The 16,505-nt window shown below is 49.9% G+C and overlaps 1 protein-coding gene across 1 annotated transcript in view; it reads right to left on the reverse strand.

Annotated features, from left to right (window-relative positions):
- Positions 1-16,505, reverse strand: part of NCOR2 (nuclear receptor corepressor 2) — a 332,048-nt gene that overhangs the window by 93,666 nt on the left and 221,877 nt on the right. Inside the window, exons 18-19 of the mRNA XM_015419296.1 lie at positions 14,955-15,096; positions 3,335-3,884 (exon numbers count right to left, since the gene is read on the reverse strand). Of these exons, the coding sequence (XP_015274782.1) occupies positions 3,335-3,884; positions 14,955-15,096 (692 nt within the window). The remainder of the gene's footprint in view (positions 1-3,334; positions 3,885-14,954; positions 15,097-16,505) is intronic.

Here is a 16,505-nt window from a genome sequence, read left to right on the forward strand (position 1 = left end):
AACTTCCATGGCAGAGTGGGGATTTGAACCTGGGTCTCCCAGATCCTAGTTGGGCATTCTGCCCACTACACCACATCCTGGTGAATGGTTGGGGTCTACTGTACAAGGAATCAAGGACTGCACCAGGAAGGCAAGAGCTGCACACGTGAAGCTACCTTGTACAGAGTTGGATCATTCATCTATCTAGGTCAGACTGGTCTCCTCTGACTGGCTACCCAGGGTTTTAAGTCTAGGTCTCTCTCATCGCCTTCCTCAGTCTTCTTTACTGGAGATGCCAGGGACTGAACCTGGGTCCTTCTGCATGCAAAGGAGATGCGTAGCTACTAAGTCTCGGCCCTCCCAAGTTATAGCACCTCTGATAAAGGGATGACCAACAAAGGGTCCCAGAAGCACAGAATCCAACAGCCAGAGAAGGCGGGACACTAGACCTACAGGGGGCCAAAGCACTCTGGAAGATCAATGTGGTGATGCAATATAGCCGCCAGCACAGAGCTGGGGGGAGAGAGAAAGAGAGAGGAGGAGGAGGAGAAGAAGAGCAGGAGGAGGAAGGGGAGGGATTTATACCCCGCCCTTCACTCAGAATCTCAGAGCAACTTACCATCTCCTTTCCCTTCCCCTCCCCACAAGAGACACCCTGTGAGGTAGGTGGGGCTGAGAGAGCTCTTTCAAGAACGGCCCTTGAGAGAACAGCTCTTGTCAGAACTATAGCTTGCCCAAGGTCATCCAGCAGCTGCAAGTGGAGGGAGTGGGGAATCAAACCGGTTCTCCCAGATTAGAGTCTGTGCACTTCACCACTACACCAAGGTAAATGTAAAGGTTCCCTTGCTCGAAAGCCAGTCGAATCCGACTCTAGGGTTGCGGTGCTCATCGCCGTTTCAAAGCCGAAGAGCCAGTGCTGTCCGAAGACGTTTCCGTGGTCATGTGGCCGGCATGACTAAACACCAAGCCGCACGGAACGCTGTTACCTTCCCACCGAAGTGGTCCCTATTTATCTACTTGCAATTTCTTGCTTTCGAACTGCTAGGTTGGCAGGAGCTGGAACTAGAGACAGGAGCTCACCCCATCTTGTGGCACCCGGGTCTTGAACTCCTGAACTACTGACCTTCCACAGCCTGCAGTTCAGCGTCACGTGATCAAAAGGCACGGGGCTGAGGTGGCTTCTTACAGAAACTAATCAGGCTGGAATCCAAGAAAGCAGATCCCTTGCCCGGGGATGGTCAAGAGTTTGGTGGCCTCCCAGCCTCCACTAATTCCAGATTGATTCAGCATATCCGAATCATTCTTTTTTCAAATTTCCTCTCTGTAGCTTCTCTGTACAGTCACGAAGTCTAGAACGAGGTTCCCCGACGCTGTGTCCGCGGGTGCCAATGGTCCCCGCCGACACCTTGGCCAAGTGTTTTCAGGCAGTGGGTGGGGCCGGATGCGGTTCCAACCAAGGAGGGCTTCTGATCAGCCCTTATAGATCTGATGGGCTGTGCAGATTAAAACAACGTTGCTTTGGTGGTAGCTGCCACCACAATGTTGGTTTTGTTCTCTCTATCACTCATTCCCGGAGACAGTTTGATGTAGTGGTTAGGAGCGCAGACTCTGATTTGGGAGAATTGGGTTTGACCCACTCCTCCACTTGCAACTGCTGGTGTGACCTTGGGTCAGCCACAAGTTCTCGCAGAGCTGTTCTCTCAAGAGCAGTTCTCGAAAGAGCTCTCTCAGCCCCGCCTACCTCACATGGTGTCTGTTGTGGAGAGAGGAAGGGAAAGGAGTTTGTAAGCCACTCTGAGACTCCTTTGGGTAGTGAAGGGCAGGGTGTAAATCCAATCTCCTCCTCCTCCTCCTCTTCTTCTTTTTAAAACCCCTCCTCTCCCCTGTACCTGGCCTTCCTCTGTATATGTTGTGCGTGGCTCTACCGCCCACAGCGGCCGTTTTGTAGCTGCGTCCGTCTCCCTGTGTCAGAGTTCAAAAGGTGCCCACAGGCTCAAAAAGGCCGAGGACCCCTGGTCTAGAAGGGTCTCCCCAGCCCTATAAGGAAGAGCGCCTAAGAACGCAGAAGAGTCGCTAACCCTGCCGCAACTTCGAAAACACATTCTTCTCTATCGTTTGTTTTATATCTGGCTGGCTTCCACTACGAGGAACAATTTGTGACCCCGATGAACCTGAGCTCTTGTGTTTTCCTCTCCACACACCCCGCCCCCATGAGAGTGGTCGACCCCACTGCTTGATGAACGGCCCTACAGGAGTATGGATCCAAGAGGCACTTAATGAAATTGACCGAGGCTGTGCACTACACCACAAATCACCTGTCACCCAGAGAAAGCAGACTGTTGTCCTCATCAAGAACGGGCCACCGGTATGGGATGTGACCGTATTGCGGCATATGACCTCCTTTAACCCCTGACAACGGGCATCGATCCCAAACAGTCTAAGCACCAGGGCCCATAAAGCTGCCCTTTCAATTACTGTCACAGGCAACACAACACTGGCAAGAGTCAGGACACTACAAATCATTAGGCAGGTGCAAAACCCCACTGAGGACAGCGGGGCAATAAAAGTCAGCCTTTTCTTTTTAAGCCATTGGTCTGAGGAATGTTGTCCATCCGCAGGATTCCCCTTGCTGCCCAGGGAAATTCGGGAAGCTACACTCTGTCCTTCCTCCGGCAGGAAATGCGGCCTGGTGTCTTAACAGCAAAATGCAGAGCTTGTGCCTGCATTGCTAGGTGCGAGGGGACTCTGGTGGCTAAGGTTCTAGCCCTCATCCGTGTGGTGGAAAAACTCAGATGCATACCCAAGGCTTCCCTTCCCACAGTTCCCCTCTGCCACGCGCTCCCCTGCCAAAAAAACATTTCCCAAATTATTTGAAAGCCTGAACAGCGGTGAGACAAAAGCACGCATATCTAAGCAATGCAGACACGACTATTTATGCAGAACGGTGTAATTGGATGTTTCTGGCCAAACACATTTCTGGAGGGTGGAATCAGAGGCTCACAAAGCCCAGATTATAGACTCACACACACAGAACCACCTGCCTTGTCTGGTGCCTCCCCACCCTCCCCGGACAAACCATTCCCAGTGGTGCACTTGTGAGCCATAAGGTCATACATCTGGAATCCCTTCACCTGCTGTCAGCGGTCAGGTATACTCCCATCCCTGCCAAATCAGTCAGCAATTCAATGACTGTCCCTCTGTCCGTTGCTGGGAAAAAAATTTTTCCCCAAAGGTCCCAACATTTTAGGTGCCCAGGAAACTAAGCGCCTGGGAGTTTTACAATACATCTGTGATTTGCACAGGATCCTACCCTGCTGCAAGATTTCCCGCTCGACGGGCCCTCCTCCTCACTTACTTGTTTTTGTCTGGAGCCTCATGTTCATCCATCTCATCTGCGCTACACGTGGCACTGGAGTCGCTGTCAGGATTGGCCCCTCCCGTTTTCCCGGTTTTGTGGTTCTCCTTTTCAGCCTTGGGTGCCCCCTCACTCCCCACGGCCACGCTGTTGTTGCTGCTGTGGCTCTCCTCCGTCTGCGTGTCGTCCCCCTTGTCTTTGTCCTGGGACTCCTCCCCTTCTTCCTCCATTTTGATGTCACCCTGGCTTGGCTCTGGGCTCTTGGGCTTCTCCTCTGGCTCCTCGGTTTTTACCACATCCACCGTTAGTTCCTCCTGTGGCTTCTCTTCAGCGCAGGCCGGCTCGGCGGATGCCTCCTCAGGCGACTGGGTGGTGGGGGGCGTGGGATTGGCCGCTGGGGAACTAGGGGCGTCCTCCATCTTGACTGCAGGTGGCTCCTCGGCATCGTTTCTGGATTCAGGGGTTGGTTTGGGCCCATTTTCTGTGTTTTCTTTGGCTTCTGGTCTGGGAGAAGGAAGACTCTCTGTGTCGGAGCTGTTATTTACTGCAACTGGAATTAAATTAAAAAAAAAAGCCTACAGATTTTCTGTTCATACGGTTTGGTATCATTTATCATGTGCAAGCAGTAATACATAGAGCGGAGAAAGCCCCTTCCAGACCCCTCAAAAAGATTAGATTTTACTGCAAAGTGAACTGGGAATGCATTATTTAGCGCTGGGCAGTTAAGCCCAGACAAGAGCATTTCTGTTTAATTCTGAGTATTCCTGTGTTTCTAGTATTTTTAGGCCACTCTACAGCATAAATATGGACTATTCCAATGCCAGAAACCTCACAATGTCCCTAAACATCTTAGTTTCAGTTTAAAAGGGTTAGCAGCAGTGTTCCCTCTAAGCTGAGTTAGTGTGAGCTAGCTCACAGTTTTTCAGCCTCCGGCTCACACATTTTTGTCTTAGCTCAGGAAGGATGGGGCTCCAGAGCAAACTAATTGATGCAGCAGCCAAACTGCTCGCTCACAACTTTAATGCCAGTAGCTCACAAAGTCGAATTTTTGCTCACAAGACTCCACAGCTTAGAGGGAGCATTGGCCTCCAGGCTGCAGAAGTGGGTGCCACTGCCTGGAGGACTCTGTGGAGTTGTACCCCACTCAGTGTTCCCTCTAAGCTGAGTTAGTGTGAGCTAGCTCACAGTTTTTTAGCCTCCGGCTCACACATTTTTGTCTCAGCTCAGGAAGGATGGGGAGGCTCCAGAGCAAACTAATTGATGCAGCAGCCAAATCATCTGCTCACAACTTAAATGCCAGTAGCTCACAAAGTAGAATTTTTGCTCACAAGACCCCACAGCTTAGAGGGCACATTGGTTAGCAGTATACACTACTTCGTTTTCCTGTTATAAACACATTGTTTGACACATATTTCCCATACACTTTTCTTTTGAAGTGGTCAGTCAAAAATCAAATCAGGTAAATCAACTCTAAACAGAACCTTTCCTATACAATGTACTTGGGAATGACATGAGAACTTAAATACAGAGTGAAGTTTTAGTAATACGGGAAACAATTAGTTATGCAATATATTTAGGAAGGACTAAATTCATTGGTGCCTTCTCCAGAAAGTCGCACTTCTAATCCATGCTAATGAATCCAGAATAAATTTTTTCCTTGTCTCCTCCTGTGATCACAATCACTTTATTTAATTCTTATTTTTAATTTATTTCATTTATATCCAGCTTTTTCTTGCCCGTGGGGACTCAAAGTGCCTTACGTCATTCTCTCCTCCAGTTTATCCTCACAACAACCTTGTGAGGTAGGTTTGGCTGAGAGAATGTGATTGGCCCAAGGTCGCCCAGCAGACTTCTATGGCAGAGTCGGATTCAAATCTGGGCCTCCCAGATCCTAATGTTTTAATGTTGCATCTCAAAGCACCTGGCATGCACTGCGCAAGCGCTGACTTTCTCACAACTAACAAGTCTAGGCAGAACTTAATAAACGGTTCTGTACCTGTTTAAAATAATTCTGCCCTCTCTGTACCGAGGCTCCCAGAAGGGCTTCCTAGCAAAATCAGTAAAACTGGAAAAACAAGAGCAACAACAATACTGAGCTTGACCCACTGTTTGTGCAGGGGCTGCCTTTTATATTTTGGACCTGTGGAGCACATGAGGTAGTGTGGTTTTCTGGTCAGTATTCCGGACTGGGGAGAACCAGGTTCAAATCATCACTTGATTGCAAAGTTCAGTGGGTGATTTGGGGCCAGTCGCGCTCTCTCATAAAAACATAAGAGAAGAGAATGCTGGATCAGGCCAATGGCCCATCCAGTCCAACACTCTGTCACACAGGGGCCAAAAACACCAGGTGCCATCAGGAGGTCCAGCAGTGGGGCCAGGACACTAGAAGCCCTCCCACTGTTGCCCCCCCCCCCAAGCACCAAGAATACAGAGCATCCCTTGCCCCAGCCTGAGAGTTCCCATCTATACCTTGTGGCTAATAGCCACCGATGGACCTCTGCTCCATATGCTTATCCGATTCCCTCTTATAAGAACATAAGAGAAGCCAATGTTGGATCAGGCCAATGGCCTATCCAGTCCAACACTCTGTCACACAGTGGCCAAAAATACCAGGGGGAAGGGGGAAAGCTCGGCGGGCCGGCGAAGCGCCACCGCCGGGGGAGGGACGTTCGGCGGGCCAGCGAGACGCCGCCGCTGCTAGGGGAGGGGGAAGCTTGGCAGGCTGAGGTCAGGCCTCACCGTGGGTGCTGGGGATTTGGGAGGGGACAAGAGAGAAGGCTCACCTGCGGCCGCTTCTCCCGTGGAGCATCCCCCCCCCCGCGAGTACCGCGAGTCCCCCTTTTTGTGCTTATCTAATTCCCTCTTTAAGCCGTCCATTCTTGTAGCCACCTCCTGTGGCAGTGAATTCCATGTATTAATCACTCTTCGGGTGAAGAAGTACTTCCTTTTATCTGTTCTAACCCGACCGCTCACCAATTTCATGGAGTGCCCACGAGTTCTTGTATTGTGAGAAAAGGGAGAAAAGGACCTCTTTCTCTACCTGCTCTATCCCAATGCATAATCTTATAAACCTCTCGGGTTAACGTTCCTCACAGGACGGCGTTGAGGATAAAAAAGGAGGGCAGACTCACTTGCACCACTCTAACCTCCTTCGAGGAGAGGCGGGAGGAAAATAACAGACGGCCCACATTTCAAAAATAGATATGAAAATGGGCTAGCCTCCGTTTAACAATACTGAGGGAGGCTGTGTCATGGTGCTAAGAAGGCCTTTACTTATTCAGAGCATCTCTCTCCTACCCATCGCTCCATATTGGTACCACAGGGCACCCTGCCTCAGTGGTGGCCCCGTCATCTCGGTTTTTACCCCAGTTACCACAGCAGAGAGAAGTGCATTCAATATTCATCACATATTTCCTGATTCCCTCTGAAGGGTTTGGATTTCAAACGGAAAGACTTCGAAAATTAGATGCACAGGTCCGAAGGCAGGCAGGTGGGGACCATCTGCTTATTTTGATTCCGTGGAACTTATTTTAAAAAAACACCCCTAAAATGTCTCCCTCTCTCTCTCTCTTTAAACTTCATCCAGGCTGTTCTGAGGAATCTTCCTCAGTTCTGCCTAGAGATAAAGGTCTTTCCCATTAAAAAAAAAAATAAAGATGAGAAAAACAATCCAGCCTCCCTGTTCGTACCTCAAGCACGGCAGTGTTTCTGCCGTTTGCCAAAAACCCTCCCAGTCAGCCCATCTGTGAAGAAATCCAGAGATCTCCCCCCTCAAAAAACACCGTTGTGTTTTTTTTTACTGTGGCCAAAGTGAAGAGGAAGGCAGGTCAGGGTCAGTAAGAATAAAAGAACCAACTCCTCCATCCCTTTCCAATCCTAACAAGAGTTTCAGGGCAGGTTAATCATTAAAAGAGCAGAATTGTCTAGAAAGCCAAGGTTCTCCTAAAATGGAAGTGTCGTTCATTCCACACACAAAACCTTGAGGGGGAAGAGACCAATGCACACTTGGGGATTAAAAAAAAAAAAAATTATCTCACAGCTGGACAGTAAATGTGTATGTATATTTACTTAGGGCCTGAACAATGAAAACCAGAGTCAGTTTAGGAGCGAAATAAAATGGTCTCCCCCAGGGGATCTGCCTCAGATCTTACAAGGTATGGGGCTCTTGCATTAGCTGCTGTGTGAAGTGGCTCTCAAAATTTCTTCATTGCTTTTGCATCGTCTTTTGGCCAAAAAGCCCCCCCCCCCAGTAGCTATTGATAAAAACTGAAAATTTGCACAATAAATTAACAACAAAACAAAAAGAATTTAAAATGCTTGGCATTTAATGTCTGTCTGCCTGTCTGTCTATCTGTCTAGAGAAAGCTCTGTCATTCAGCCTGAGTGAAGTGAACTCCTCAGACAGATGATTTGGAGCACTGTTAAATGTTGCCAAAGCGTCATTTATATAAATATTATATATATTACAATAAGGGGAACCCGCGATACTCGCGGGGGGAGCTCCATGTGGAGAAGGAAGCAGCCGCAGGTGAGCCTTCTCCCCTTCCCCCCTCCCCGCTAGGGATCCCAAGTCCCCCCGGGGGGCAGGGAAACCTCTGCCCCAGAGGCCCGTTCCCCGGCGCCGTCAAATCGGGCCCCAGGGGGAACTCCTCCTCAACGTGCGCATCACCCGGAAGTGACGCGGCCACACCGGGCACGCTGGGGGCGGGGCCACGGCCATACCGCACACTTAACCACTACACCAAACTTCTTAGGGGGCACTAACTGATTGAATTAAAGGAATACCCATCTCCTTCCCTGCACCCGCCGCTGCTCAGGGGCCTTGGCCTGGATGGAAAGTTGGGGGGCAGTAAGTTGGGGGGCCTAGCCCAAAGATGCCCCAATGTAGCTACAGGACTGGTGCCTCCGATGTGCAGCTTTAGATATCCGCACGCAGGGGGCACCTTGGCTATTAGATATATAGATATATATATTATATAAATAAATATATAAATATTATATCTGTGTGTAAGTGGGGGAAGGGGTGCTGCTACCTAAAACGTCCACTTCAGGGTACCAAGATATTTTCTGTCATTTATTTTATTCAGAAGACTTATCTCCCACCTTCCTGCCACTGAAAGTGACACGCAAGGCAGCTCGCCATGTGACATTAAAACAAAGTTTGAGTCCAGTGGCCACCTTTAAGACCAACCAAGTTTGATTTCGTGTACGGAAGCTGATACCCGGAATTAATCTTGGTTGGTCTTAAAGGTGCTACTGGACTCAAACTTTGTTCTGTTGCTTCGGACCAGCACGGGTGCCCACCTAAATGCGAACTTAAAACACTGTAAAACAGATTTTAAAAAAATATCTAGAAGATCTAGAGCGAGAGGGGCGCGGGGGGGGGGGGGAATTACAGAAACTTTGAACCAACTGCAAATTAAAAAGGCAGAGATGAAGTCAATGGATATACAAGGGTATAATTCGCGCAGGATGGCACCGCACTTTCCATGAGCAATATGGGAGCTGCCTCATGGAGACTTTTGATTTATTTATTTAGGAACTCTGTCTTCTTAATAAAAGGGCTCTCAGGGTGACTGACGAAAGCTATAAACCGCACAAAATCAATTTGAAGAAACAATAAATAAATGCAGCAATAAAAACACAATACATAATTAAAAGAAACAGGTAATAGCCAGTATTAGATATTGATTAAAAGCATGGGTAAGCAGAATAGGCTTGGCCTGCTGTCTAAAAGTTAATAAAGAGGGCGCCATGCAAAATTGATAAATATACCGCCCCAACATGGCTGCGGTTCATGCAAATCCTAAGCTGTTTTTATTCATGTAGACGGGCCCGAGCTCTTTGGGGGAAAGGACAGCATACGAAATAAGAAATGAATCAATATAGCCTGAATGGGGGACAGGACAGAACTCAAAACCTGGCAGTAAATAATTCCTTACAGTTCACAATACTATTTTAAAGTTGAAAGTCTCATTCTCCCCCCCCCCCCAGTCCCTGAGCACAATGTTTGAAGCATACGCCTCCCGTTCGCTTTTCAAAAATGTATGGTCTTAAGAGAAAGGCTGTGAGGGAGGCCATATTTTATTTAGATAGGGGAAGATGAGAAACATTTTACTCAGGTAGAAAGAGAACTGTCAGCCAACTATGGCTAGAAACGGGGGCTATACCACCAATAACAGGCAACTACAGAGAGAGGGCCTAGTGGATAAAAATAAGTAGAGCGAGGAAGACAGGGGGGAAAAAATCTCCACAATCATGGCAGGATCTTTACCCAACTCCTTGCTAAATACCCCCCCCCATTTCTGTAAAAACTCACACTGTCTTCTCATAAAGGGCTGCTCACATGGCATCATTATCACGTCTAGGCTACATGACATTTCTACTCACAGGCAATGCTCCCTCTAAGCTTTGGAGTCCTGTGAGGAAAAATTCTACTTTGTGAGCTACCGGCATTAAAGTTGTGAGGGAATGATTTGGCTGCTGTATAAATTAGTTTGCTCTGGAGCCATCCTTCCTGAGCTGAGACAAAAATGTGTGAGTCGGAGGCTAAAAAACCGTGAGCTTGCTCACACTAACTCAGCTTAGAGGGAACCCTGCTCACAGGAGTTTTCTCCAGTTTGGGTTCTTTCTAAAGAACCTTTTCAGCGACACGGAAAACGTGTCAGATTTGAGTCCAATAGCACCTTACAGGCCAACAAGGTTGTCAGGATATGAGTTTTCGAGAGCCGAAAGTTCCCTTCGTCAGATAGTAAAGGTGAAGGTAAAGGTTCCCTTGCTCGAAAGCCAGTCGAATCCGACTCTAGGGTTGCGGTGCTCATCTCCGTTTCAAAGCCGAAGAGCCAGCGCTGTCCGAAGACATTTCCGTGGTCATGTGGCCGGCATGACTAAACACCAAGGCGCACGGAATGCTGTTACCTTCCCACCGAAGCGGTACCTATTTATCTACTTGCAATTTCTTGCTTTCGAACTGCTAGGTTGGCAGGAGCTGGAACTAGAGACGGGAGCTCACTCCATCATGCGGCACCCGGGTCTCGAACTGCTGAACTACTGACCTTCCACAGCCTGCAGTTCAGCGTCTTAACCACTTGAGCCACCGGAGCTCTATCTGTCTATCTATCTATCTGTCTATCGTCAGATAGACACGCAAAAGCCGAAAATTCTGTTGGTCTCTGAGGTGATCCTCGACTCAAATCTAGCTGTTCTACTGCAGATCGACATGGCTACTCTGAAAAACGTGCCAGGAACTTTGTGTCATGCCACCTTGCTCAGATGGCTTCCCAGTAAAAACCTTTTCTATGATAGTGGCCGGTGTACTGTTTGGAGGACCAAATCTCAACCGGGGGGCGGGGGGCTCGATGACCAGCCTCGTGATCATGGAATTGACATCCCCCCCCCCCAGGAGGATGGTTTTCAAATTATGTGGCACAGTCGGCCCCTGCTTGTAGGTCTGGGTCATTTAAACTTTACTCGAGCCACTCGGGAGATACTTGGGAGTTAACACCCCCCCACAGAATTAGGCTGACGCTTTGAAGGACTTGGTGTTCTATACATACTGGGCCCACAGTTGGGCATTTTTTCCATATACTCTACCTGCCTTGTTTGTTCCGAGTGCAGAATCTGTGCCGCCTTGGCGCAGAATCTGGAATTTTTGGCGTAGCGGAAGAAAAGCTTATAGTGTGTATCTTTATATATCCCTTTTGGCACACGCATGGAGGTCTGAAATCCATGCTGGTGGGGCGGAGGGGACCGAGTTCCTCGCCCCGCCCTGGCTCTGGGACTCCATCCAAGAAAGGAACTGAAAGGACGGCGGAGCGAATTTATGTGTGTGCGCGCTTTAAAATGGAGGCTTCAAATAAATGTTGTTACAACTGGAGGAGAAACCGAGGCATGGAGCCAGAATTGTGGGCTGGGGGTGGCGGTGGAGTAGGATGACCTCATTGCATTCTGCAATATATTCAGACATTTCCAGGTGCGGGGAATTCAGAGTGAGGCATTCATAGTCTTAGGGGGTTTTGGCGCAAAATATGTTCGCTGGGGGGATTAGGGTACATCACTCGCAAGCTGGTGGGCAGGCACGAATCCCCTAAGATTCGGATCTCACAAAAGGAACCAAAGAGTTTTCTGAGGACCTGTCAGAATTTGACTGGTTCAAAAAGGAACTGTATATCTGCGCAGTTTGGGCAAACCGAAAAGCATTTCACATTTTTGGCTCCCCGAACCAAATTCCGAGCACCACTGGAAGTTTATTTACTCGCCACGAATCTGTGAAAGTCTCTCTCTCTCCCTCCCTGCCCGTGACCACAACCCGTGTCAAAAACAGACGAGGAGGAAGGAATTTACAATATTTAGGCTGGGTTGAGTTTGACCACAACTCTGCTGTGGGGCGGGGGGCGGAACCGTATCTACCCATTTGTGTCCTCGGCTGAGAAAAATGCCCAAGTTTGGGGGGCTCGGCCCCACATTAAAGCTTCCTTGTTTTTCAATGCGACAAAGTTCCAGGAGGGACGGGATGCGCGGGAGGCCAGCTGATGTGGAACAAAGATATAGACTGGCGACATGCCGGGAGGAAGAGCCAGTAATATCATTCGAGAGAGGCTGCAGGAGCCCTGGTGTGATGAAACTGTCTCAAGGCCTTTCCAAACACACACACACACACACACACACACACACACCGCACCGTGGTATTCACTATGCTGAAATGCCTCCCAAATGTCAAACGACAAACAGCTGAGGCAGAAGGCTGACCTGACATTTCTCCTCCTGTGGCATTTTGGCCATCTCGGCTCAAAGGGCTGTTATGTTCGATAGCCCGCTCCGGATAAGTTGGTCTCCCCCTGTGCCTTGCCGCCTGACTTAACTGATGCAGCGTTAGGAGGCTCCCAACTCTGTCAAGCAAGCCGCCCTTCACGGTGCCTCTGTCCTTCAAATCGGAGCACAGTTGCGATGCCCTGATCAGAATTAAAGGTTCGCATTTTTCCCCTACCGGATCGCCCTGACGGAGAAGATTTACCTGGAATTCGCCTTGTAAAGAGGCAAAACGGCTTTGAAAAGACTGCCGGTTGCACACGCCATTAGCCAGGGGTGGGGCGGGGTTGCTAAGTTATTAAATCTCTCCCGTAGAAGTTAAACGGGCTGACTGTTATAAATTACATGCATTTCCCCCGAGCTTGCTGGCTCTGCTCCCGACTGAGAAATAGCTATGGTTGACAATTTCATTTTGCCCCCTTGCCCCCACCCACCCACCCCCCGTCTCATTCCTCTGTGTGTCAGTTAAAAATGAAAATAGCTTGACTGTAGTAGGGCGATACCACCACATTATTCATTTCATTGGCCTGTAGGTTCCGTGGCTACTGTGACCCAAAAGACCCTTAAGAACACAAGAAGAGCCCTGCTGGATCAGACCAGTGGTCCATCTAGTCCAGCCTCCTGACTCACACAGTGGCCAATCAGTTCCTCTGGAGGGCCAACAACAGGGCACAGAGGCCAAGGCCTTCGTAAAAACATGAGAAGAGTCCTGCTGGATCAGACCAGCGGTCCATCTAGTCCAGCCTCCTGTCTCACACAGTGGCCAACCGGTTCCTCTGGATGGCCAACAAGAGGGCAAAGAGGCCGAGGCCTTCCCCTGATGTTGCCTCCTGGCTCTGGGATTCAGAGGAGTACTGCCTCTGAATGTGGAGGTTCCCTTCAGTCACCATGGCTAGTAGCCAGTGATAGGCTTATCCTCCATGAATCTATCTAATCCCCCTTTAAAGCTGTTTACTCCTGTGGCTATGAACACGAAAAATGTGTCTGCTCTGCAACCCCAAAATGTCACCACTGCCTCTAGATACTCCTTCTGCAAAATCATCTTGTGGCATCTACCTATGTCATGACATCAGAGCCAGCGTGGTGTAGTGAGGTTAAGAGCGGCGGGCTCCAATCTGGAGAACTGGGTTTGATTCCCCACTCCTCCTCCACAGGAAGCCTGCTGGGTGACCCTGGGCCAGTCACGGTTCTCTCAGGATGCCCTCGGTCCCACCTCCCACATAAGGTGCCCGTTGTGGAAAGAGAAAGGGAAGGCGACTGTAAGCCGCTTTGAGACTCCTCAAGGTAGAGAATGGCGGGGTGTAAAAACCAACTCCGATGCTGTGCGTTCCTCTGCTGTGGTGGTGATGGTGGGGAGGATAGGGCATTCTAACACACCACAACACAAGAAGCCCACACAGATGTTGCCGAGAGAGAAGAGGGCTAGACAGGTGTAGCTGCTGTTACCAGCAGCAGAGACAAAATTTGTTTACTTCACTTATATGCTGCCAAAGTGGGTTAGGTTGTTCTCCTCTCCTTCATTTTATCCTCACAGCAACCCAGTGAAGTAGGCTAGGATGAGAGCGCGTGACTGGCCAAAGGTCACCCAGCGATCTTCTGCGGCAGAGTGGGGATTCAAACCTGGATAGCCCAGATCCTAGTCCAGGGGTGTCAAACATAAGGCCCGGGGGCTGGAATCGGCCCGCCCAGGGCTCTTATGTGGCCCACGAGCCACTGGTACAAGGGAGAGAACAGGAGACTGCTCGAGGGGGAATGGACAAAGCCGCTCGGATTGTGGCTTCAGCATGGTGGAACAACCTCGTCTGCAGCAGTCAAGCAGCAGAGGAACATCTGCCCAGTAAAGCACCGCTGGCTCTCCGGTCTGCCCACGTGGGTTTTCCTTGGCACCCCCCTCCCAGCCCATGAGGCCTTGCAGTGAGGATACACCAACTCTTAGATTACCAGCTGCTGTCCTTTATACAGTTTATGTCTCCGGTACCTGGCATTACATTTTATGGCACACATGGCCCGGCCCCACAAAGTGACATTTATGTCAGATCTGGCCCTTGCGACAAATGAGTTCGACACCTCTGTCCTAGTCTGATATTCTATCCACTACAACACACTGGTGTGGGAATCACCACAAACGTAAACTAGACACCATGCCTCGTTTAACCCTCAAACATGCTGTGGCCAGGAAGAGAAAGATACATTCCCCAAGGAAGTTGCAGTGTATTAATTTGGGTCAAACTGTTCCAAAAAGCAGAAAACAAGTTGGGAATCTGAATCAAGTGAGGACATTTGACCTGGGTTGACGGCAGCTCATGGCAGGTGAGACCTGCATCGAACGATCCCTGGTAACGAGAAGGCCCAGAATTTAAAAGGCAAGATCCAATTATACCATCGGCTACTCCGAATACTTGTTTAAATAGCCAGGCTTCCCAGCAGGTGCCCCGCATCCAAAATAAATGCACTGCAAAACGTTGCAAGCACAATGCAAACCCAAAAGTTTACGTTGCCAAGACTGGCTCTCTGCTGCACTCGCCCAACCCGGGGCGGCCAAATGTCAACTTTTCTGCATCTCTGGCACTGTGTGAAAGTTTCGCCCTCGCATGTCCTCGGGGTGCCCCCGCTTCCTCCCCCCCACCCTCCCGCTGGGAACTGTCCTTGCAGACGCGTGGAGGCAGTGACATTTCCCAGGTTACAGAGAACGCCTCTTGTGCCATTTCACCTGGCAGCGCTGAGGGTTACCTCACTTGCCTACCTCCAACTGGCCAAGACCCCTTTGTTCGGGGGGGGGGGGGGCCGGGGGGGGATCCCCTTTCCTCCCCCCCCCCCGTCTCTTCCTCATTGCCACTGGTGCCCGAGCCATCCTGCCCCATCTCCTCGTCTTCAGCTGCGGGCGCGAAGGCTGCTTCCTCGTTTTGGACGGCGGGATTTTTTTTCTTTTTTCTCCGGGCGTTCCTCTCTTTCTCCTGGGGGAGGGGGGAGCAGACAAGAGTGAACCTGGGAGGAAAAAACCCCTCCTGCTACCAGTGCTCCCTCTAAGCTGAGTTAGTGTGAGCTAACTCACAGTTTTTTAGCCTCCGGCTCACACATTTTTGCCTTAGTGCAGGAAGGATGGCTCCAGGGCAAACTAATTTATGCCGTAGCCAAATCGCTCACTCACAGCTTTAATGCCAGTAGCTCAGAAAGTAGAATTTTTGCTCACAGGACTCCACAGCTCAGAGGGAGCACTGCCTGCTACCGCTTCCTAAGCTGGTGAAGTGGGTGTGCAATGCGTGGATGTAAGCAGGAGTCTGGGGAAGAAGAGAAGAGATTGGATTCATACCCCGCCCTTCACTACCCAAGGGAGTCTCAGAGCGGCTTACAAACTCCTTTCCCTCCCCCTCCCCACAACAGACACCCTGTGAGGTGGGTGGGGCTGAGAGAGCTCTGACAGAAACGGCTCTTTTTCAAGAACAGCTCTGACAGAACTAAGCCTTGCCCAAGGTCACACCAGCAGCTGCATGTGGAGGAGTGGGGAATCAAACCCGGTTCTCCCAGGTTAGAGTCCGCGCACTTAACCGCTACGCCAAACTGGAGTGCAGAATAGGAGTGCAGAGGTCTTTGCAGGAAAAAAAAAATCGAGAAGTTGGAAGGGCGAGCTCCAGAATCCAAAGCTGGTGGCGGGTAAAAAGATGAGCAGGTGCGCCGTTCCCACAATCCCGGGTAATGCTGACAGCACAGCACAGGTCCCCAGCCAGCCAGTGTGTGAGGTTTTGCTGGAAAGAAATTAGGTGGCTTGCTCCTTGCTTCCTTCCAACTTGGAGTGTGTGTTGGTGTGTGTGTGTGTTTAGATTTAGCTTGGAAGATGCATGTCTTGAGGCTGCGGCCCCTGCGAGCCTGAACCCTGAACCCAGCAAGGAACTCAAAGGGAGAATGGCATCTCGCACCTTGCATGGGGGGTGGGGGTGGGGGAGAGATACAGGTTTTTCCTTTCCAAGGGTTCTTGGTGGTGCTGCTATGCCTCAATATGTCCACTGTTCTTGTACACAAAGCTTTATGCCCATCTCGTCCTGGCTGCAGGTAAGGAAGTACTCAACATTCCCATTTTGCAGAAACTAATGGTTTTGATACTGGTGTGATACAGGGCAAAGTTAAATACCCCCCCCCCCCATGTTTTGACCCTCCAATTTTCAGAACGTTCTCTCTGTTCAGCAAAAATCAACAAGAAAAGTCTTTGGCACCGTAAAGACACTTAACGGGGTGATAGAACAGAAGGAGAAGAGAAGACATTGGATTTATACCCTGCCCTTCACTAGCCAAAGGAGTCTCAGAGTGGCTTACAAACTCCTTTCCCTTCCCCTCCCCACAACAGATACCCTGTGAGGTGGGTGGGGCT

This window comes from Gekko japonicus, unplaced genomic scaffold (genome assembly GCF_001447785.1).
Source record: "Gekko japonicus isolate JY-2015 unplaced genomic scaffold, Gekko_japonicus_V1.1 scaffold181, whole genome shotgun sequence".
Taxonomy (NCBI): domain Eukaryota; kingdom Metazoa; phylum Chordata; class Lepidosauria; order Squamata; family Gekkonidae; genus Gekko; species Gekko japonicus.